Below are 23,593 nucleotides of genomic sequence, written 5' to 3'. Positions count from 1 at the left end.
CCAGTATCTCCATACAGGTTTGGCTGGTGGATTGAACCCCTTGTTCACTGCCATGCACTGCTGTAAGCAGGCGCTTGGCACAGGAGCAGGTCTGAGCCCTTTGCATCCCTACACATCACACTGAGGGGTTGCAGTGGTGCCTGGGGTGAAGCACAGCAACAAGTATGGGTGAAATCAGGCCAGGTTCTATTGGGTTTAGGGTGTGAGCATTTGTCCATCCTGCCACTACTAGGTAAGTCCCTTTAGGTGACAGCCTGGTGGCTGAACTCTTTCCGCTCTCCTCAGGCAGTGTGGGCCCAGCCTATGTTCCTGTACCCTGCTTAGGACCCAAGGGCAAAGGTGTGGGTTTTCTGTCTTAAATAACAAACTGCTGAAGTGGTCAGCAGAATATGAAAGCAGCAATGAGAGACCTTGGTTAGTGTTGTCCTTTTGAAAAGAGACACGATAGAAATCTCCCATGGAAGGGTTTTTTTTGTTTCTTCCCCCCTCTTCTTGACTTACTTCAGCATTCGCAGTGCAGAAAGTTTCTGGGAGATGGTGTGAGGCTGGTTCTACTATGGGGTGTTTTGGTGGGTGTTGTTTTTTCCTTGCTGCAGTGGCTTTAGGAATTCATCATCACTTCTCTGGTTTTGGGCTTCCCTCCTCCCCAGTGTATGGAAGTAGCAAGCTGGGAATAAACGTGATCCATTAGCCGTTTCAAGCAGGCTGTATGTACCGAGTGCTCCATGGCTCGCACCAAACTGGGGTTTTTATAAACACTTCATATTGGCCTCATGTTAAAGCTCCTGTGGGCTGCAGAGAGCACCCGAGCCTCTTTAGAAGATGCATTGCTTGGTGTGTAGCATCCTTGGTCAAAACCTGCATAGGCGTTAGGGTATGCAGTGGGTCTGTACATGTAGCACTGCTTCCTGGGCTCCAGGTGAGTTGGGCCACGTTTGGACCGAACAGCACACTACAGTTACGTACATAGTGCTGCGCTTCTCATCTAGGTTGCTCACTCTGACTTTCAAATGGGCTGGGGAAGCCAGTTGGCAAAAGGAGGTTCACCTAGAGATGCTGGTCTAGTTCCTGGCTGTTTGCCGGGGTGGCATGGGAGACCCTCAGCTCCTGGCAGTGGGGTGAATACCTGGGCTTGCTCTTGGCCCTGCACCAGGGTACAGCTGATTCAACAATTTGGCTGGAGATCCAGTGTGGCTGGAAGGAAACTGAGAAGTTTCTGCAGAGGGGTAGCTTGACTGCGTCGGGCCTGTGTCTAGAAGTCCCTCAGTTGCTGCATGTGATCTGCAGCCAGCCTTGCCTCCCTGACATGTCAGGGATGCTGATTGCTTGGGAAGTTTTCTGTGGACAGCTTGAAAATGTCTTTGTGCATTTGCTGGTGTTATCGAGCTTTGCTGCTGAATTTCTCAGGCCAGGTTTTCTGTGCAAAATAAAAATGAATGTGGTGGAAATGAGCCACAAGCGTGCTTGTGGGTGTGAGTGGGTGCTCCATGAGTCTGACTTGCAGTCAGTGTTGGGTGACACAGAGTAGCTTGGGAGGCACAGGAAGGGTGAATACTGGGAGCACTGCAGATGCGTATCCCCAGTGAGCGGCTTGTCTTGCACAGAGCAAAATGTGGTCTGTGTGCACAAGGCTGGTGACAGATGGGGAGATGTTCTGAAGGTGTGAGGGATGTGCCTGGGAGGTGGCTCGTGTGGGGTGTCTGCTCTGGTCTGTGCTTTGCTGGTGAAGGGGGTGGCCCATGTGTAAGAGTGGTTTTGGCTTGAGGGTGCTCAGTGCTGGACTTGCAGCTTCCTTCTTCCTCTGTGCCTTGTGTGTGGTGTGATGGGGTTTTAGTAAAGCTCCAGACAGACCAACAGGCACTGGAGGAAGGCTGGAGCCTTCACAAGTGGTTCTGTTGGTGGCTAACACATAAACAAGGGTTAAACCAAGAAAATCACCTGTTTTGAACCCTAGATATTATATGGGAGTCATGTGTCAGCTCCAGCCTGGGAAGGGAGGATGTGTCAGTGTGGTACCCTGCTGGGAGGGATGAATTTCAGGTGCCACTTGGAGGAATGGAGGTGTGGGGCTGGGAACCATGAAGGATGGTTTCTTGGATTGCCCCAGCTTGCTGGAACATCTTGTTGGTGCTCTGAAGCCTGCCAGCAGATGGTGGATGGCTGGCATGGGGAATTCAATGGCATTAAACTATTTAGGAAGGAGCGAGTGGGCAAGAGGAGAGAGGGGGAGTGACACTGCCAGAAATAGCTTTGCCCATTTCCGAGTTGCCAAGGTTCTGAAAGCAAATGGTCCCTGCTGGTGTCCAGCAGGAGCATGCATGGGGAGTGATGGTGAGGGGGGACAGTGCTGAATTACATGGCTGTGCCGGATGGCCATGCCATGCTGGAGGAGAAGCTGGGTGGCTGCATGCTGTGTGACATACGCCGGCAGTCTCGCACTGCCGGTCCTCAGCCATCCTTGAGATGTCTACCGAAATTACAGATGGCAGTTTTCTGGTGTAAAAAATGTTGTGTGCTGCCTGCGGAAGAGCCTTGTCTGCCTTCCTGGAGACAGAGAGTGACGGATGGAGGGCCACCGATTAGCAGCCGCTCGCACGCTATCGCAGTGTGATCCTTGATGTTTGCAAATATGGTAAAGTCCAAGCTCCAAGCACACACGCTGCTGTAAAAGGGCCAATTTGAGGATAGATTTATGAGCTTATTCAGCTCTCGGGCATCGTTTCAGTAGAGAGAGATGGGGCTGACAAGTGAAGCAGTCAGTTTGGGTCAGAGCAAAGTTCCTTCTAGCTTTGTGCCTGGTCTGGCTGCTCAGTGAGGACTGTGGAGGATGCTGAGCTGGCCTGGTGTGCATCTTAAGAAATACAAAGAACGGCGTAAGAAATCAGATGTACATCATTCTTTCCCTGCTGGATCTTCCGAGGCTCTGGCTATTGGTAGCACAGAGCTTGGAGATTGCAGCTAGGCTGTTATCCCTGGCTTTACCTGCCATCCTCTCTTCCATGAATTAGTCTCATCCTTATTTTGAGCTCATTTGCAGTGTGCTTAAGGTCCCACAAAACAGCTATCTGGAAGGAAGGTTGCTTTGGTATAAATTATTCTGAGTAACATGCTTCAGAGGGATGAAACAGCAACGATGAAATAATGCCACAAATAAAGAGGGAAAGAAGAGGAGGCAATCGCAGTATTAACAGCTCAATGCCAGCAATTGTAGCAAACTGATAAAGGAAGGGAAAGCAGAGCTGGATGAGCTCTCGCTGAAAGAAGAAACGTTTCGAGGAGGAGAGGGAGCCCGCTGATGAGGTGGTGGCTTTGGGCCAAAGGGAGGTGCTGAATTGCTGGCGTTAACAAAGCAAGGCAGACAGTGTGGGTGCTAAGCGCCACTGTTGCTGCGGTCTGGGGAGGGAATCTACACCAGGAATGGGGGACAAAGCTGCACTGCTGGAGGGAAAGGAGGCCACTGGTGGTGGCTCCGGTCCAGCTGGGTGTATCTGAAAGAGCAGTGCCTAAAAATGCCATGCCCTGTGCCTGTCCGTGCCCAGATGGTTTCCAGAAGCGCTAACCTTTCACTTGGCACCTTAGTGAAACGGCTGGGCTTGTGCCCAGGCTGGCTTGCCACGGTGCTCAGTGGGGTCTGGGAGTGTGGCTGCCTTTAGGAGCTGGAAGGAAACACCAAGGCTTTCCCAAGGGATTTGGTAGTGTTCCCTAAGGAAGAGAGGGGCCCCTAGGACCAGACATGCGTAAATTTGGTGGGAGGTGAGGACTGGGTGCTTGCTGAGTCCTTGGTATTAGTCCTGGTTGAAAAAGCAGGATTGCTGAAATGGTCTTTTTAGCTCCCCATAAACATTTGTTTGTTCTCCTCCCATCTCCCATACTGTAAGAAACTGAAGAGAAACAGCTCAGGGGATGAACTCTGTGTGTGTTTGTCAGCTTGGGGTGGCTGAGGGTGGCAGGGACAGGTAAGGATGAGGAAGCACAGGGACTGGTGCAGGCTTTTACTCCTGAGCAGCCATGTGTAGGACATGCTCTCCTACCCAGAAGGAAGCAGGTTGGGGGTCCACAAGGCCTGATTTCTGCATCTTTTATGTTGACAAGAAAGAAAAATGTTTTTATTGTCTGTTTATCCTGACCTGACTCAAGCCAGGGTCTCAGGTAAGGGTAAAGTAAGGTAAAATGCAAATCATAAACTCAGGGTAAGGTAAAATGCAAATCTGCTTGGGTCGCCACAATGTGCAAGGTAAAAAGGGTTGTAGAAGCCATGAGTGAAGGAGCAAAAAGAAAACCTGCCTTTCCTCCTTTGAGGTTGAATCACGAGGGTCTTGCTCTGTTTATCCAGTGATACAGGCTCTGCCTTGTGCTTGTGGCTGAAGCTGGTGAGGACCTTTCAGCAGAGGATGCTTGGCAGGGTTTCTTCCCCAAGTCTTCAGCACAGCAGGACATACTTATTCTCTATTCCCTTTCCTTCTTCACTGTGCAGTTTGTGCAAGAGGCTGTCTTTTTTTTCTTTCTTTCCCCCCTCCCCAAACAATAATACCTTTTCAGTGACTCTTCACACGTAATGAGAACAAAGTCAAAGAAGAATAAACCCTGCCGTCGCTCACCTTTAAAGCATCCCTTTGTTTTAACCTCTCAGGGGTGCTATGACTCCTTGTGCCAGGAATCTGATGTTTGCATGATCGTATAATTGCCTTTGCGGGTCTATTAAGTAATGACACACATTGTGGTTTGTGAGTCACCTTAGCGAAGGCACCGCTGGAAATGAGAACTTCTCCCTGGCTTTGCCAGGTTAAACAAGAATTTTGTTGGTATTTTTGTTAAGCTTCCTGGCTGGAGAGAAGGAGGGCAGTCTGAAGGAGCTGCTGCTGGGTCCAGTGCAGTGTGAAATGCAAGGAGAAAGCCCAGAAGGCTAGCCTGAGAGATGAGTGTGGAGTGTTGCAGTGTGTCCTTGCTCCATTCCAGCAGGCAGTTCCTGGCTAAGCCAGACATTTTTGGAGAAGCTATAAGCTGTAGCATGAAGCCAGAATCAGGGTATGTGCTGGCAGTGCCTGGGAGGCATCGGGTGCCATTCAGACCCACAACCCCGCAGCCCAGACCAAGCGGCTCCCAGGATCAGTGTCCATCTTGGGATCACATGTGTTCAGCCTGCCTCAGTACTGAGGAACAAACTTTTCCTGGGGTAGTGCTCAGGAGGCCTGCGTGTTTCATGTCTCCCCATTTTTCCTGCTGTATTTACATCTAATCCTCTTTGCATCCATGGTTTCAAGCTGACCTGGGTTTCTGATCTCGTACATCAAAAGCAATACCTTGTTCTCAGGCTCTTCCCGTATGCTGCCTCATTTCAGGTGCTCTGGAGCAGGGAGCAAGGGCTGGCTGCCAGCAGTGTTTCCCAGAGACCGGTCTATTTATTTTTAAAAGCATTTTCTTTCTCTGTTGCACAGCAACTCTAACACACCCTGGCCGGTGCTGGCAGCTCCTGCTCCTCTCTATACATCGGCAATTCTTGCAGCTGCTGAGAGTGATGGGGAACGATGGCAAACCCTGATGTCACTTGGGGTCAGTTGTCCTCTTTGAAACAAGCTAGCTCAGGCTGAGTTACAGGGCTCAGCAACACAGCTTACCACAGCTTTGGGTGCTGGAGCAGCTGGGTGTGATGTGCAGAGCCAGATCTGCTGCTGCGTGCTAATTAAAGCATAAATTCAGGCTGTCCTTGGGGATGGTGGTGCTTTGTCTGTGACTACCTGCGTGTGCTGTTCTTGGCTCACCAACTATCCAGAGAATGGCGGGCTGGGATGTGGAGGCACTGCTCTCCCCATGCCTGTGGCTGGGTGAGGGCACAGTTCCATACATGTACGTCATGTTGGTGCTGTCTGTCTGTCCTGCACTGCAAGAACAATAGGCAACCCAGGGGGATCACTGCGCCTTTCCGAGGAAAACCTCCTTGCGGTGGGAGCCGGAGGGAGGAGGGCAGCTTGGAAGCGTGACTGCTTACACAGTTGTGCAGGAGCAGAGTTGTATTCCTGGAGGGTGGCCCGGTGATTGCAGCTGGAAATTATCTTAGGAAGTCCTGTCTCTGCCCTTCTTTGGAAAGCAAACTCTTAAGGGCACGCTCTCTCGCTATGTGTATGTATAGCTTCAAGCACTACTTGTTTCTAGACACTGCTGTTGTGCAGATCACAGCTTGCTTTCTTGTCCCAAATTATTCCTATTGCCAGATTTGGTCCTGTGCTGTTTGCAGAGCAGCAGTGCTGTGCTAGGTGAGCCCAAGCCCAGCAGTTGCCCACCAAGGTGGTACCTTTCTCCTTGGCCCTGCTGGGTGGAAGTGAAGGAAACACTGTGCAAGGAAGGGAAATGCTGAGCTGTGTTGGGCATTGTCCCACATTCCCATCTCTGCCCACAGCCAGTGGCACACATGTCCTCAGATCTGCCCATGTTGACTTCCTCTGCCCTCCGGGGAGCTGGGATGCCAGTGTGGGTAAGCACTGGTGTGGGTCTGATATTGAGGGTGGCATGTTGCAGGCATGAAGGGCATGAGATAAGGGTTAACTTGCTTTGAGATCCAGAAACATCTGCCTGTCTGGTACTGAGGGGCACAGGAAGAGGTGAACATATGAGACCGTCTCAAAGGTGATGCTGGAAGAAATTTGGGGGTTGAGTGGTTTGTCAGGACAGGCATTCCCAGCCACCCAGACACCTTGCTGTCCATGCCTGGTGCCACCCTATCAGTGAAATGTCAGGCTAGCCAGAGCCCTGTCTCTCGCTGCTACCCCAGCAGCATTTTGCCTGCCCCTGACCTTGCCCTGAAAGCATCCTCGGGGCTGGGCTTGCTGCCTGCAGCCAGCGTCAGGGCCAGGTCCTGCTTCTCTGGCAGTCTCTGGCTCTCCTGCCTCTCCGCTGGAGATAGAGGGCTGATTTCTTTGATGTACATTTATATAAATAATAGTGGGGTTGTTTAACAGTTGCTCTTAAAGGAGAGATGGGATAATTTAATGTTTTGATATTCTTAAAGCTGATGCCCCTGGGAGCAGGGCTCTGCAGGAGGGCTCCTGTACATGGGCTGTGCTATCCCACTGCTGGCACAGGGAGAGCCCTCGTACCCACCACGGGCTCGCTGGCCTTTGAGATGCCTCCTAATTGGGATGGGATCTGAGCGGCAGCCTGGCCCCATCCAGGCTCAGTGTGGCTTTTCCTGGGAAGCAGAAGCAGTTCTCAGGCCCTGGAAGCTTGCTCACCACTGGAGCATCATCCCGGTGTGAAATCCCTGGTGTGGCAGAACAAAAGCTGCTTCCCAGACAAAAGGTTGAGTGATGTCTAGAGCTGAGGCATCTCCCTGGCCTTAAACAGCCCTTGGGTATTTGGAGCTTTGCTCTTTTCTCCATCTGATCTTTGCAGTAGTTCCAGGGGTCTTTGTTGTATGTAGTGTCTTGACGGGGTGAAGGCCTTTATTGCATGTGAATGGGAGATGAGAAATGAGTGTTTTCTGAGAAATGAGCCGAGTGGCACTTCTTTGATTGCGCCATGACTGCCCCAAACACACTGGAAGGCCATGTGCAATGCTGCCTTCCCCCTGCTCTTCTTTACTGGGATGTCTGACCTGACGCTTCCGCCTGCGTTTGTTGCTGAAGTAGGAATAGCTCTGTGCAAGGGGCATTTGTCTGTAAATGTCTCTTTTATTTTCTTTCTTTCTTTCTTTCTCTTTCTTTCTTTCTTTCTTTCTTTCTTTCTTTCTTTCTTTCTTTCTTTCTTTCTTTCTTTCTTTCTTTCTTTCTTTCTGTCCGTCCGTCCGTCCGTCCGTCCGTCCGTCTCTCCATTGCTGGTGTTGTACAAAGCTCCCAAGCATGGGATGCAGCTCTGGCTCTTGCTGGGTACTAAGCAAGTACCGAGGCTGCTGGGAGCAGCTCTTCCCAGCAAAGCCACAGCAAACCTGCTGGTGGCAGGGGCGATGGGAGAGGGTTTAATCCAACAAACTTTTCCCCAGTAATAACTGACTCGACTTAAAATAGCTCACCCTCACCATCTGGCTCCTGCCGCCACTGTGCTGCACAGACCCAGCCGCTACATTTGCTGCAAGCCAGAGGAGCTGGAGGACTAGGGGGATCCAGAGCTGGTTTGAGCGGTGCTCACTCACCACAGCATCCATGCTGCTGTGAGGGGAAGTGCACGTGGTGGGAGAGGAAAAGGCCACGAGGATGAATCAGTCACTTTTGCAGCCCATCTGTCTCTGTTTGGAGGGGCCCCACGCTGAATTTCTTCCTGGCACTCTGAGGTTTCATGCTCTGCTTAGCTGCACTGCATGAGCTCTCCTTCTACCCTGGAGCAGGGACTAATAATTAGCAGCTTGGGGTAAGCACAGCTCAGCAGAGAAAAGCAGATAGTATTTGATTGTCCCGAAAACCAAGTGGCCTCTCTGGCGTGGGACAGGCAAATTAGTGAGCCAGAGGGAAGGAGTGGCAAGGATTTGAAGCATCCGTATGCCCCATGATGGAATGGGGCTGAGATGTCTGAGCATTGAGTTCCCAGGGACATCATCCAAGCTTAGGGAAGAGATGTCCCCTATGGGCTGGTGAAGCATAGAAATGCCGCCTGACTCGGGTTGTCCCCAGGATGCTTGAGGGCAGCATCCTAGATGCTCTCCTATATATACACATCTTCCTGAAGGGTTTGCTCTTGTCCCTTTTGTGCTCTCTCCTTGCTCATTCAGCAGAGAGGAGGGACACTTGCTCACAAGGGGAAGCAGCAGCACCAGAGCAGCTTCTTACTCGATGCTGCTGTTGAAATCATCCCGCAAATCCCCAGGGAAGGCTGCTGGGCTGATGGACCGCGGCCACAGGACTGGCAGCTTTGCTGCTTGTTGCATTCACCACAGCCAGGGTTTGTCCATCCTGGGCTGAGGCCTGTGTCCTCTCCAGGAAGGCGTTTCTGCCTCCCTGCTCAGCTGGGGCTTGTGGCAGTGCTGGAGCTCAGCACTGAGGTGCTGGACCGTTGTGCTTCCTGGGGAAGATCAGTCCCCACAAGCCAGCACAGCATTAAGCCTTTCTGCTTTATCTCTGGGGGTTTGGTGAGGGTTATTCAGATAATGGAAGAAAAGAGCACAGCCAGCGTCTTAAGTGCTCAGTGTAGTTATTATGGTAATACATAGTTACTTGGCTAAAGGTTTGATTGCTGCCATTGTAACACAAACACATACGCTGAGAAGACCCCTAAAAGGAATTTCCTCTTTGTAGGTCAGCCATGCTGCTGGGAACCTGCTTCTCACTGCAGCTCTTTATTAGTTAATCAGCTACTAGAAGTTAAAAATGAAGTATGGTGTGGGAGTCCAGGGTCTCCTGCCTGCAGAGGCCGTGTGCCTTGGCTGTGGCATGTGGTTTGGGTTGAGATAATGGAGTTGAGTCACTTGTCAGTGTGTGGCTGTCTCTTGAGGATGCTGCAGAGGACCTGTGCTTGTCTCCTCTTCCATCACTTGTCCTCTGGTGCAGATGTCTTGAAAATGCTGTTCTCAGTGGTTTGTGGGCTGGGATGCTGCTCTGGGTTGTGTCCCGTTTCAGCCCATGTTGCCAAGGGGCAAGAGATGCTCACTGCACTGTTTGGCTGTGATAAGACCAGTGTGGGAGGGGATGGATGGATGCTGGGTGCAATCTCTCTAATGAGATCCCCATTAGACAGGGTGAGCTCCGGCTGTGCACTGGCGCAGCTGGGTGTTCTGTGTCCTCAGATGTGCCCTGGGTTCTGCTGGAAGCTGTGTGCTGCTCCCAGCCACCGTGCAGGTGAAAGCACAAGTGCCAATGCTTTCACAGCTAAATATCCACTTTAATTCAGTTTGGCTGCTCATGGTGCCCTGTGGCCATGGTTTTATCTGGATGACTTCCCTGCTGCAGGAGTGAACAGTAAATTTCCTGACTGTTACTACTTTTTGGGCTGAAATTTGGGAGATAAGAGCCTCTAGAAACTTCATTTTCTGGTTTTGAAAGCCTGCTGTGTGTCACAACAGCAGTTGTTTCTCAGCTCTCCTGTATCAAAGCGCAGCATTGCTCTGCAGTAATGTTCTCTGCTCGTGCAGAAGTTGGGTGAGTAGAGGGGCAGTGGGGACTGCCCAGAGCCCTGTGTGGGTCTATGCCATGTTCTTACCACATTCTGGTCATGCAGCCAGGGATATGGATAGCGAGCATCAGCCAGAGTCACCTGTGGGAAACCTCATAGGGGGGGTGTGTGTGTGTGTGTGGGTCGGGCAGGTGGATATACTGTTTTCTCTTTGGTTTTTTTAATTATTGTCACGAACGAGCTGCAAAGATGTCTTCTGCCTGGCTGTTAACAGGGAGCTGTGTGGCAGCCTGGGTTCATTCCCATGCAAAGGCTGATCTGCAGCTGGAGGGGTTCAGAGGCAATGGTATGCACCCTAGTTGCATGTTACTAAGCAAACCTGGGGTGGAGATATGTCTGCTGGCTGGCTCTGTGGTCCTAGCTCTGGTCATGACCCATTCCCAAGCTGTGGGTTTCCACTGATAGGATCAGAAAATAACTCTGTGTTTTCAAAACCAGCCATGTGTTGGCTTGCTGTAGGCTTTTGCCCTTTGCAGGAGGCAGGGCTGGCAATTAAACAGCAAAAACTGACAAATACGGTGTTTTTACCAATAATTCAGATTCTGTGTAAAAATGTAGCAGGTTTGTTTTCAGTGTAAGGGGGAGACCAAAGGCTAGAAGATGGGCAGACACCCTGATGTCAGATGCTTTGTACGTGGTGCGTTGCATCCTGCGAGCGTTCTAGTTAGCACATAGCCTCATCAGCTTTCCTTAACAAAATGTTCTGGCATCCTCCCGTCTCTGCTTGTCACTTCTCTGGAGACAACGTGGCTTGTTCTGTTGGCAGTGCAAGCCTTGTTTGCTTAGGTGGAAGCAGAGCTAATGATTTCTATTTATTTCCTCCAACTTTCTTGGTGTTTCATTTAAGGGCTCTGCTTGAGCTTTTTCATTTGCCTCCAAGCCTGGGAACCACCGGTGTCCCTGGAGCAAGCCTGGTGGGAGATGCGTTGGTAGGCATCAGAAGAGCCAACGTCCACATGTATGCTGAAGCTGCTCTTGGGATGTGTCCTTATTTGCAGTGAGCTAATTGTCCTTGGGGCTATGCTGTAGCTGAAACCCAGAGTGCTTGTGCTTGGTATACAAGAAAGGCTCCAGTCCTCCCCAAGGAAATGCTCAGGGAAGAAACAGGGCTGCAGAATGGCTGTTAAAAAAACCCCACAACAAACCAACAAACCAAACCCAACCCAACCCAAACCGACAACCACCACCAAAAAACCCCAACCAACCAGCCAAACCCACCACCGACAAAAAAAAACCCACCCAAAATGCAAAATCAAAAGATGCCCAAACCCCAAAGGAAGACTGGTGTGGCTGAATGAGGAGTTAAACGTTAGCATTGAAAATGAGCAAAGCAACATGAAAAGAAAAGGCAGAAGTTGGAAAAATTATACATTATAAAGAACTGATTGAAAAAGTAATTAATGCTCTAAAAAACAAACCTCACGTGGGTAAGCAAAGTAGTGAAGAATCTGTTCATAGCTTTCAGTGGGAGCAGCCAAACTCTTGTCAATGTGCTAATTAACTTGCTGAGGCTCTTACTGGCGGTTGCCTTTTTCTTTCTGGAGACCTTGCTAAGGGGTGAGTATCCCTTGGGTTGGTTGGGTTTAAATTCAGGGGCAACTTTAAGCACTTCATATTTGTCATGCAACGCCACAGACTCGAAGGAGGTGGGATGCTTCCATAGCTGGGCTGTGCCCCTCTTCCTCTGTGGCACGGGGATGTCAGGCTTATTTTGGCTCACATGGGGGCCGTGCTCTGTTTTATCCCCTCAGTTACTCTTCATTTTAATTTTTTTCCTATGTGTAATTTACTTGTACTCCTGATGCGGTGATTTCCCAGCCTTTCTCCTGACTGCCATTCTCACCTCCCTGTTTGTTCTGGAGGAGGAGTTCAGATGTCTCCAAAAACCCTGCGGAGGGGTTAAGATGAGGGATCCGCACAATTTGTTACATTATGTACCTCGTGGGGGGTTAAACTCTCTTTTCCCTTGCTGGGTTGTTTCCTCCTGTGTCAGGGTTGTGGTTAGGAAGGGCATGACAGCCCTGCTGTGAAGCACCTACTGCCTTGCTCTTTTCCATCATCCCCTCTTTCACCTCCATTGTGGGTAAGCACTGGGGGAGGAATTTGAAGAACTGCTGGAGTGAAGCCCTTCCCATAGCAATAACATGCTGAATGGCACCTCTCTAACATGAGGATAAAGCATTTCACCATGACAAGGCTTTGGGTGTATTCTCAGATACAAGCATCTCATGTCTGTAAAGCACTATCTCTTTTGCTTAGCCAAGGAGTGTTGCTCGAAGTGGTGTTGCTGGCAGCGTTCCAGCGCCTTTTGCTCCCGTATGCAGCTCTTGAGTCAAAGCCACTCTAATATTTCCATCCCGTCTCCTAAGCTGCTGCCTGTCCTTGCCAGGCTGCCTGCCCATCTTCCCTCCTGCGTGGGGTTGCACAGGGCAGGTGGACCCCCCAGCCACGGATGTTCCAAAGCTGTGCCCCCCCCCAGCAGGCAGCGTGCAAGGGCACTGCACCCTCTGCTGGCAAGCGTGCCCCTTGCACGGCCCCTGCCTGCGCAGGCAGCCGAGAGCCGGCAGCCCTGGATTCCTGGTGGATGCATGGCTGCCTGCTGGGCTGGATGGGGAGAGCCCTGCTCTGTGTTACAGGCTGTGTTTCCAGCAGGGCTGTGCCATGCCAGTCCCTTTAATCCCTCCCAACCCTTCACAAAAGCAAAAAAACCCAGCAGAGAAAAAAAACCCCAAGCAAACAAAAGCAGCACAAGGGTGGTTTGACCCAGGTCTGCCGAGTCTCCTCTTTTCCCATCTGTGAGACAGCATGGGAGCTCATCATATTCTGGTCTGGCTGCATGGAGCTGTGCTGCCGTGGGGTCCCCAGGGAGGACAGGCTGCAGCGTCAGAGAGCTGCAGGTTCAAGAGGTGAAGAGCACCCAGATTGGGAAGGAGGAGGAAGGCAGTAAGACAGGAGGTGCTGTGCCGTGTCCTAGCCTTGGGGATGCAGTATTGTGCGCCCTGTGCCTGATTTGAGAGCCCAACAAACCCAGGATAAATGGGACTTCCAGCTGATGTGAGAGGAAAGGGGGGAATTGGGGGGCAAATGGAGCAAAGCCCTGAGCTTCCCTTCTCTGTCTTGTGCCCCTCCAGAGTGATGAGCTGCAACAGCAACAGCACCAAAGATGCTGGGATTCGGCACATGCTCCGTCAGCGCCCCAGCGCCGGGCAGGGGGGCTGAGCTGGACACTGCCTCCCCCCGCTACATCCTGGCCCTGCCCGAGGAGGAGACGTGGCGCAAGCACCGGCTCGGCCTGATGCAAACCACCCAGTCCTGCAACCTGCTGGAGCCCGAGAGCCTGGCCGAGGCCCTGGTCTCGCGCGCCGCCAGCTTCGACGCCCTCTATGACCCCCGGTCCCGGGATGCTGATGCCGGCACAGAGACTGGCAGCACCTTCGACCTGGGGCTCGGCCAGTATGTCCCTGTGAGCCCGGATGTTATCAAGCGCCGACGGGGCGGGTTGATTGAGCAGAGGGACATTATCAAGGCGCATGAGGCGCACAAGATGCAGAGCACGCCGCAGGCGCGGAGGAAGGAGTGGGAGTAAGTACTGGAGAGCCCCCAGCCCAGGTGGGCAGCCAGGGGGAGTGGGAGCATTGCCTGTCCTCCATGGGGCTGGTGGACATGGTTGGGGGGTGTCATGTCAGCATCACCCCTGTGGAGCAGCCAGCTCAGCAGTGCTCAACCTCCTGGCACTCTCAAGCTGGGCTGCTTTTCCCCGTTGCATTTGTTATCCAGGGAGGATTTTTAAAGATAAGCTAAAACTTGAGACACAGGGAATGAGTTTTGCTTTTAATTTGGGGATTTTGGTTGGTTGGGTTTTTTCCCCCTACCCAGCCAAACCTCTTCTGGGTCCTTTCTTCTCCCTGTGCTCTTAAAACTGATGGGATGTGTGGTCCTGCCTCCAGTGCTGGGACCTCATGCAGCACACATCCTGCCCTGTATCGCAAAGCATCACACAGGTCCTGCATGGATTGGGCTGGTCTGAGCCAGCAGGAGCACGGTGTTTTTCTGATAGGGTGATTTTGTGGAGTGTGGAGAGAGAAAGTGGCATGCTGTGTATGGGAGGTGAGTGTTTATCAGCTGAAGTGGTTGGAGATGCCTCTCTTGGCTCTGAGCTGGAAGGTGGCATTTGATGGGAACGGTGCAAAGGGGCCTCTGGATGAGGTGTTTCACCAAATTGTGCAGGGGTTAGTGGGATGTAGAGGAAATTTGGAAGTCCTCAAGACAGTTTTGCTTGTCTGCAGTGGGGATTTTGGATGTGTTTGGGGTCACTGCCTTCTGCATTTACGGTAGCTTCTGCCCTGCCATGAATGGATTTGTATTTAATTCTGTGTGGCCAAGTACCCCTGAATCAGGGCAAGCTGGAGACACTAATGAACTTGGGAAAATAGAAGTACTTGGGAGGGCTAAAACCCACTCGGTTTGTGAATTAATTTCCTTTAATTAACTTCATTCTATAGTTTGCGTTGGTGCTGTGAGAAAAGCCAGCTCCAAGTCATCTAATGTGAATGCCCCATCCCTGGAAGTGTTCAGGCCACTGCTCAAGTGTTTGAGCACCCTGATCTAGTGGAAGGTGTCCTTGCCTGTGGGAAGAGGGTTGGAAGTAGGTGATCTTTAAGGTCCCTTCCAACCTAAACCGTTCCGTGATTCTACGAAGCCCTGGATTATTCTCCCCTGCCCGACATTCACTGTGCAACTAAGACTGCAGCCATGTGCTTCAATCCTGCATTTAAATTACAAGGTTCCCCCCCTTGTGTCTATTCAGCAGAATTGCCTGGGCTAAACTGGTGCCACGCATCCTGCTCTAGTATCACTGGTCTGGAGCTCCCTGCCTCGAACACTTTATTTTGGGAATATTCGGTGTATTATAAAACACCTGAAGGAGGTGGGAGCCCCTGTATTAATTAGATGTGGCATGTTGCTTTGGTGAGATCCAGGTCAGTGTTCCGCTTGTTTGAAGCTAGTAGGAGTTCTCTGGGATGCCTTGCATGATAAAACTGCTTGTTGTAACACTGAGGCTGCTCCTGCCTTTTTTTGGAGGGCAGCCCATCAGTGAAGCTGGCTTTCCCTGGCCCTTTCAGCTCGGTGCTCATCCCTTTGTGCCCAGGGAACCTCCTGGCTGGTGACTCAGGGAGCCTTGCACAGGGGAAATAAATTGACATATGGGCTCAGCAAGTGCTCTGTGCCTTGTTATCTTTCGTGACCCACCAGGGATGCCAGATGAATAAATCATGGCCGGGCAGGAAGCAGAGGGATGGCCTCGTTAATTGTCGGCTGGCGGAGAGAGTTCCTAGAACGGCTGCTTGCTAATTAACTGCTTGGATGACTACAGCTCTATTTTGTGGCAGGGAGATGAAGCCGGAGCCCTTCCTGCTCATACTGTGTAGGATGTGCCCCTTTTGCCACCCTCATCTGCTCCAGCTAGCAGTAATTCAAACACAAAGCCTAATATTTCTGTCTTTAACACAGTGGGAATATGCAGATGGCCATGACGGCTGCTGCCATCCCAACCTGTTTCCCCAGGCTGGTAGGGTCCAATCTTTGCATTTCCCAGTTTCTGAATGCCTGGTTTCGGCATTTCAGCCCACTCTGCGATAGTTCTGTGGATGTGCATAGGAAGTCATGTCTAAGGCGGGTATCCCTGAAATTGGGATGGGCTGCACCCCTCTACCCACCTGGGCTCATCGCTGCTGGGGTCTAGGCATGGGGCTCTCTCCTTGCAGACGCACAAGCCCACAGCCTTGTTGCCATGCTGCAGGAGGTGGAGATGCTGACGGTCTACAGGAGGCCCCCAGTGCTGGGGAGAAGCTGGGTTCTAGTACACATGGCAGCCCTTGGGCTTTGCAGACCCTGTGTCTCTGAGGACCAAAGAGCCCCACTGCCTGTTACTGCCAGGTCCCTTTCTGGGGAGCTGGCAGTGTTGGCACAGCAGGCTGAGCCCCGGAGGGCTGTATCTGTGTCTGTCCCAGAGTTGGGTGCCCTGGTACCCCATTAGCCTGCACAACTCAAGTGCTAAGGCTCCTGCTTAAACAGCAGGCTCATCAACCAGTGACATTTCTCCCAGAACTGTGCCGAAGTCCAGGCCAGTGTGCAGAGCCAATAACCCTGGTTCCATGGATGCTCCCTGGGACTAGCTGGATAACATGTAGGGGAGAAAAAAGCAAATTAATTTCCATAGCTATAATTTTATTAGTAATAATTTAATTTCCCTGCGATTTAATTTTCAGAAGGGCCCATATTGTATGCTGTCAATCACCTTAGCGGCTTTTGCCCTTGAGGTCCGGCTCTATCCCTTTTGGTGAGCAGTGACAGTAGTATTTTTCCGTGCCCCAGTGTGGTGGCGGACAATGAATGGAATATGGGGAACCTGTAAAATGGGTTTCCTGCTTGGCTTTGAGCCATGGTAGCAGACCTTGAGGAATGGCCCATGATGTCAGGGCAGCCCCACAATAACTGATGGCTTTTTTGTTGTTGTTTTCTTTTTTCCCCTGGGTTTTTTTTCCCCCCTTGTTACCGAAACTTGATGATTTGCACCACGGTACTCCTGGGGAGTTACTGGTTAAACGTGGTGCTCTGAGTGGTGTCTATCTTGCAGGACTGAACTGCTGCATAAGAGACCTCTGTTCCCCTGCAGTCGTTTTGTCCTTGCAGATGCAGATTCCTGGTGTGCAGCCAGAGTTTTGTGTGCAGCTGCACTTTTGCTGGGTTGCAGTGGGGGAAGAGAAGTGAATGCTTTTTCTTACTCACCAGTGTTAGCGTCAGCAGGTCTGACCCTTACTGAGCCTCCATCTCTGCTGCCTTTTACCAGTGAAAAAAGAACACAAGTAAAACGTGCTTTATCCTTACTACAATGGAACAAAAAGAGGAGGGGGGGAAAATGCTCCTTTCCCTGTTCTTTATTTTAGGGGAAACTGAGGCAGGGAGCAGAAAGCACCATCTGCTAAGTGCATGTGGGGCAGTGGCTCTGTGGGAGGCTTGACTTTACGGTGAAGGAAGCGTGTACCAGCACACCTTGTTCTTGACTAAGGGACTTAAGCCCAGGGCAGACACTAAAACCTGTTTCCCCGAGTCCTGGCCTGATGTCCTTCCATCGCACTGTTCACACATTGGGGTCAGTGGTGGAGGTATATGGAGGTATCTGCTGCACTCCAAGGCTTGGTGTGCTGCAGCAGCGTGGAGTGGTCACAACTGAATCACTGGTGTCTTTGCCACATACACGTGGCAGCATCATTTGGACTACATCAGGCTGAGAGAGAGCTCAAAAGAAAAGCTCCTTGTCAAAATAAGCAAAGAGGGAACCTCCTGTGGCTTCTGTGGGCTGAGCAGCTGATTCCTTAGCTGATGGTAGGGACAGGCAGAACCACCCAGGGAACATCCCAGAAAAGCCTCAAGCTGAGTTTGCAGCAGACAGGACCCAAACTTGCCTTGCATGGCTTAAAACCATGTGTGCATGGATATTTGTTGAGTTTAGTTTGTGTAATCTGGGGAATGACAGCTGTGCCCTCATTTTGGAATATCTACAGCAAGGATGCATGGAAAATCTGGATTCCCAAATGTTGGGCAGGGATTGAGGGAGCAGAGAATACCAGCCAGAAAGTAGCTGGACCTTGGTGCTTTGTGGAGGTCAGATTCAGTGTTGGAGTACCTGGGTGATGTGTGGCAGGTTTCAGTGTCCTGCGGGAAGCGATGCGCTTTGCCCACAGTACAGGACAGTGCTCCTAAAGGTCATTAAAAGTGATCTCCTGCCTTGTAGTGTCTTGGAGTTAATGGCTTTGATGCTATGATTTTGCTAGGACTCCCTTGTGCAGTGTGATCCGCAGTGAAGTCCTTCTAGCCCATTTGGGAGCCTGTGGTCCCTGGAGCGTCAGGACAGGAGAGCTTTCTGCTGCTTGTTCAGATCTGTACCCACAACACAGACCATGGGGAGCCTTTTGGGCTGGAGTGTAACATCATTGCAGCTCTGCCTTGGTGCGGCGTTATTGGAAGAAGTAAGAGAACAGAAGAAACTGCAAACGCACAGGGTGTTGCTAGCAGATCTCTGGCTTTTCCTAACTTGGCAGTCTGTCTGGTTATGTGCACGCTCTGCACCCCAGATTATTAATGGGGCTGACTTTTTTTTTTTTTTAATAATTTTTATTTTCCTTGGTGCTGAATGAGACAAAGGCCCCCCGTGGTGTGTGCTGCGCTGCCAGCTCCATCGCTGCTTCCCACCATATTCCCCCAGTGCATCTGGGTTTGATTGCCTGCAGAGATGGAGAGGGCAGGAGCACACATGGAGTGGCGCTGCCTCTTTTGCCCCTCATGCTGGTGAGGCTGCCTGGGAAATGCCCCCAGGCTGAGGCTGCTTTGACAGCAGCAGCCCTGGCTGGACCAGTGGTCATCACGCTAGTCGTCCTCAGGTCTGCAGGGAAGGGACAAGCCCCAGGCTGGCTCTGAGTTGCTGTCACTAGTGTTGGTAGCTCTGCAGCACAGTTTCGGGAGAGGTGTTGGGTTAGTGGGTATTGCTGCCATGCTGTAAGCAGCAGCCCTGCTCCCTACCCTGTGCAGCAGCTCCTGTCCACCCAAGTGGGCTCCACGGGGGGCTGCTCCATTCTGTCCTGCCACAGTGTGGGACTGGAGGAGGGCACTGGCTCTTGGCTGCAGTGTTGATGCTGAGAGGGACCTGTGAAACAGCAGCCCTTTCTCCTCTGGGGGTGCTGCTGGGGAAGGGAGAAGGTGCCCTGGCATCTCCTCCTGGTCTCAGCTCTGGCACTACTATCCAGTGCTTGTTACCCTTCCTCATGCCTTTGTCCCTGGCTCTGTCCTGGGAGGTCAGTGGCTTTCTTCCTCCAGCACCTCTGCAGTATTGGTCACTGTCAGAGGCAGTTTATCCACATCCTTGTCTGCCTTGGGCTTCCATCCAGACATCTGCTGCCACGTGGCCGGGAGCTGGGCAGGAAGGTGAGGCAGCTGGCAGGAGCTGCAGTGGCCCTGCAAAAGCCACTGAGATGTCTGTGACAAGTGAAGCCACGGATCCCGTACCTGGGAGCATCCTTCGTGGAGATATAACCATGTCTGCTATGCAAGCCCTCTGAAAACCAGAGCAAAACAATTAACCTCTCTGAGACCCTAATGAATGTGTCTCCGTCAAGATGATTTTCCCTGCTTATGTTTTACCCTACAAGAATAGCAAGGCAGGTGGTAGAAAAAGCCTTGGATTTACTAAACCTGGAGCATTGAAATACGGCTTTTATTATGGTAGCTTGGCCTTGAGTATCTCTCCCAGAGAGATCTGCTCTGGATCAGCCTCCCTGTGCTCTCTCCTCTTCCTTTCACTGCTAACCAAGGTTTGGATGCATGGGGAAGAGATCGTTTTCTGACCCAAGGTGAACTTGAGTTCCACTGAATATCCTGGCAACAGCATGAAAATAGAAGCATCTTCCCCTGAACTTCCTTGAATGCTGGGTTTCTGGCACACCCTGGGTGAATTCCCTTTCTGAATTAATGCAGGTGACTTTGCAAAGCTTCCCAAGTGCTGCTGGGAGGGTGAGCGGTTGTGGTCAGTCCCAGCCTTCCTGCACGGCTGAGGCCACTCTTTTGGGGACCTGCGCTTGTTCTGAGCTGGTTGCTGAATATACCGGACAAGGTGGTTCCAAGCAGATGCCTCTGCCTGGGAGCTGCTGCCCCATATTTTGTCACTGAATCCTGGCATACCTTTTTCCTGCTTTCCTCATTGGAGTCTCAGCTGTGGGTGTCAGGAAGCTCTGTTAGCACATCTTGGCTGTGTCAAAGCCTTGCACTGTGCTGGGGCTGGTTGTGCTTCCCAGGATGCAGCCTTCAGAGAGGGTTTGACCTGGGGGCTGGCCATGGCTTGGAAGCCCAGGATTGCTGGGAGGTGATGAGGTTGGAAAGAACCGAAAGCAGAGTCACCGAAAGCAGCTGCCCAGGACCGTGTCCAGGTGGGTTTGATTATCTCCAAGAATGGAAATGCCACCCCCTCTCTGGGCAGCCTGTCCCACATACTCTGTTCCTCTCACAGTCAAAAACTTTATTCCCATGTATATCCTAGGGTTTCTTTTATTGCGGTTTGTGCCCATTGTCTCTGGTCCAGTCACTGGATGGCACAAAGAAGAGTGTGGCTCTGCCTTCCCACTGTCAGGTATTCATACACACTGATAGGATCTGCTCAGCCAGACCAAGCAGCCGCTGTTCTCCCAGCATCTTTGTCGGGCAGTTGCTCTACTCCTTTAGTCACCTTCACTGGTGTTGTTCCAGTGAGTGCATGTCTCTCTGCAGGGCTTTGTCTGCCAAGCTGCTTTCCAGCCAGCATGTACTGGGTTGTTCTTCCTCAAGTGCAGGACTTGGCCTTTCCCCCAAAGCTGAGCTTCATACTGTTCTTCTGCCTGTTTCTCCGGGTTGCTGAAGTCCCTCTGGATGGCAGCACAACCCTCTGCTATATCAGTCCTGGTTTTATCTTCTCACACTGTGAGGGTGATTCAGTGCAGCATGCACACAGTGAAACTTCTGGTATTCAGTACTCATTTACACCCTTGTCCCTTCTCTCCCTGGGAATAATCCAACCTATTCCTCTCTCCCAGGCAGCCCCCAGCTGTCCCTATGTAATTCTGGTTGGGAGGCTGTCTGCTGGCCAGCAGATATTTGTGGGAGAGGTGCTTTCCAGCCTCTCAAGTGTGTGTGGTTCACATACTTTCTATTAATTGTTTCTAAGGTGTAGTACACCCACTCCCTTGTATTATTTATACTTAAGAGATGTCAGGGTAAGAAGATAATTCAGGATGGAAGGGACCTCACGAGGTGTTTAGTCCAATCAGACTATAACTTACTTTTCATTTAACTCAAGGTTTAACATCTTAAAACATAGATGATGTCTCATTGCGCAAGCCCAAAATGGCATTTTCTTCATTTCAGACCACATAGTCTTCAAACTTGGGAAAGGGTTTTGAAAGTTTGGTGAAAACTTAGCTGTGAGGATTAGTGCGCAACCTGTCCCCAGAGAGACTTGCTTCCTGCAGTCTTACTTGTACCTTCGAAATGGCACTTCCTCCTAAGTGCGCAAATGAATGCAGCAACAGGGGAAACTCCTCCTGTGCGTGTGGGACCTGACCTCAGTTCAGCTGCTCTGAAGGGTTACAGGCTTTTCTGCACTTGCCAGTTGGTCCCTCCTAGTTCAAAAGGTGTTTGCTGTGTTTGTGCGTGACAGACATTAATCCCTGGCTTGGGCTGCTTGCACGACTTGAGAGCTGAAAAAAATTTCATGTGGAAAGTTGAGAAGGTCCCTGAAGCTGTGCTAAAGCAGCTTGCAGTGTGGCTTTTGATTTCCTAAGGTGGCCTCTGAAACATAAGAGATCTTTCTTTGAAAAGCATAGAGGAGATACGTATTTCTTCTCTCCTCTTACCTTTTGCATGCTCAATGGGGAAGTTCCACTCTGATCCTTCGGTGCAGGGTTATTGGTGCATGGGTCACCCATATATGTTGCTGTTTCTTTGCTTGGCTGGTTTTGGGCTGCGTCTCTGTACACCAGCAAGGCTCTCACGGTTTAACTGGGGAAAATGTGCTCGTGGGGGACCATGGTGTTGAAGGAGATCAATATGACATCGTCCTTCCCAAAACACACCTGAAATCACCAGTGTTTTGCCTCGTCCATCATGGATGATGCTAATCAGTTGTATGAGGGCTGTTTGTGGGAAGCAGCTTTCCTGAAGGTTTGGGGCACGTCACTGTGGTGGATGACGCTGTAATGAAACACGTGTTGTCTTTGTGAGCTCTGATAATAAACCACGAGTCCTTTATTTTTGTCATCAGAGAAGCTTCACAGGGGTAATTTTTTCCCCACTGCTTCTTATGAGACAGCAAACCAGCAGGTAGCGTGCTGAAACTGTCTTCTCTGTGCGTTTGCTCGAGTGGAAATAAGCCAAAAAATTCTTCAATGAACTTTTTCCCATTGAGGAATCGCACAAGACATACTCAGCTGAGCTTTCCCGGGGATGGGCGAGGGTGTTTGCCTTCACAGAGGATGTCGAGCTGATGACTGCCTGTCGCCGCAGCAAGGAGGATGGTTTTTTCACACCTCCCAGCATTGAGTAGCTTTCGGAGAGAGGTTTTGCTCTTTGGCCTTTTCTCTTTCACAGGTTTGGAAGATGCAAGCAGCATCTCCTTCCTGGCTGTGCGCCAGGGATGGGGCTTCTCTGGCTGTCTTGAGCATCAGCTGCTCAGTGCCAGTTCAGAACTGCAGGAAAAATTTTACAACAGCTCCATCTTCTCCTGGCTCTTGTCCTGACAATTTAATTTTATTGAAGCTACCCTGTTTGCTAGCAGGCTGCTTCTGAGAAAGCTGAGCCTGTGAATTTGGCTTCATTAGATTGCGGATGGAGGTGGTGGGTTTCTAGTCCAGCTTTCTTTTTATTGCAGGGAGTATTTGCAGCCCAAAGGCAAGAGGCTCTTCCATCATCCTGCTCACTGGTACCATGGTTGTGTTTGTCTGAGTTGAGTCTTGAAGGGCAGGCAGAGGATTGGAGAAAGAACAGGATAGTCGTTGGGCATGGACCTGCCTTTTGTGGGGGTAAAGAAAAATCTAAAGGAGAAAAATCACCCACAGGCTTTGGCAGGAGCTAACACTGCTGTTCCAGAGAGCTCATGAGGATGCTGGTGGAGAAAAGGTAGGGATCTGTTTTGCTTTGGGTAGTGCAGAGGTTGAAAAAATGCTTTTAAAAATCCATCTCCAACCCTTTGGCGGGCCAAAATAAAGCTTTGTCCTGTTGAATGTCTATGGCTGGCCCTGGGATGTCTTTTCTGAGCTCAGTCTCCTTGTTCTACGCATGTGTAAGGCTTGGCAGCTTGGTGTTTGGCTGTGGCAGGATCTGCCCCTCCGAGCCCTGCACTCACAGGGATTTTGTGGCAAGAAGGGGGATAGTCTCCCTGGCCCGTGCTTCTGCCTCCCTCTCCCTTCTTTGGTCTCCTCTTATCCTTGCTGCCCAGCCTTTTTGGCAGGGTCATTCTCAGATATCCCTACTTTTACCCTATGGATTCTCTTAGATCAGCCTCTCTTGGAAGTGCAGCGTCCAGAATTGGACCCATCTGAAATGGAAGAGGATGGAGAGGTGTTATCTCACCTGTTGCCAGCTCTTGGTTAGCGTGGGGCTGGGTTGCTCCATGGCTCAGCTGAGGGGAGATGTTGTGCAGAGGGACTTGGGAGTTGGAAGCAGAGATGGAAATTTGCTTTAATCTAATGGAAAAGCAGGGGCAGGCGGATGGCTGTTCTCTGGGAGGTGGGATTGCTGCATGCCTGCCTGGAGCAGCTGGGATGTGGCTGTGAATGCTAATTAGAGCCCGACTTGCAAGGCTAAATAAAGCAGCGGGGCACTCCAGGCAATTTATTAATGGGTGACTATTTCAGGCCTCTTCAGCTGAGCCACAAAGCCTCCCAGCCTAAGGCAGAGTGAGTTAGCCCAAGGAGCACTG

General features: G+C 51.1%; 1 protein-coding gene across 4 annotated transcripts in view; it reads left to right on the top strand.

The window, feature by feature from the left end:
* The window catches only part of CACNA1E (calcium voltage-gated channel subunit alpha1 E), a 138,297-nt gene that overhangs the window by 11,388 nt on the left and 103,316 nt on the right, over positions 1 to 23,593 (top strand). For all 4 annotated transcript variants that reach the window (XM_065674032.1, XM_065674031.1, XM_065674034.1 and 1 more), the window contains exon 2: positions 13,224 to 13,674. In XM_065674032.1, coding sequence (XP_065530104.1) covers positions 13,256 to 13,674 — 419 coding nt within the window. In that variant the 5' untranslated portion in view covers positions 13,224 to 13,255. The remainder of the gene's footprint in view (positions 1 to 13,223; positions 13,675 to 23,593) is intronic.

This window comes from Lathamus discolor, chromosome 3, assembly GCF_037157495.1.
Source record: "Lathamus discolor isolate bLatDis1 chromosome 3, bLatDis1.hap1, whole genome shotgun sequence".
Lineage (NCBI taxonomy): Eukaryota > Metazoa > Chordata > Aves > Psittaciformes > Psittacidae > Lathamus > Lathamus discolor.
The sequence above is the reverse complement of the archived record's forward strand: the minus strand, read 5'-3'. Positions and strand labels throughout refer to the sequence as shown.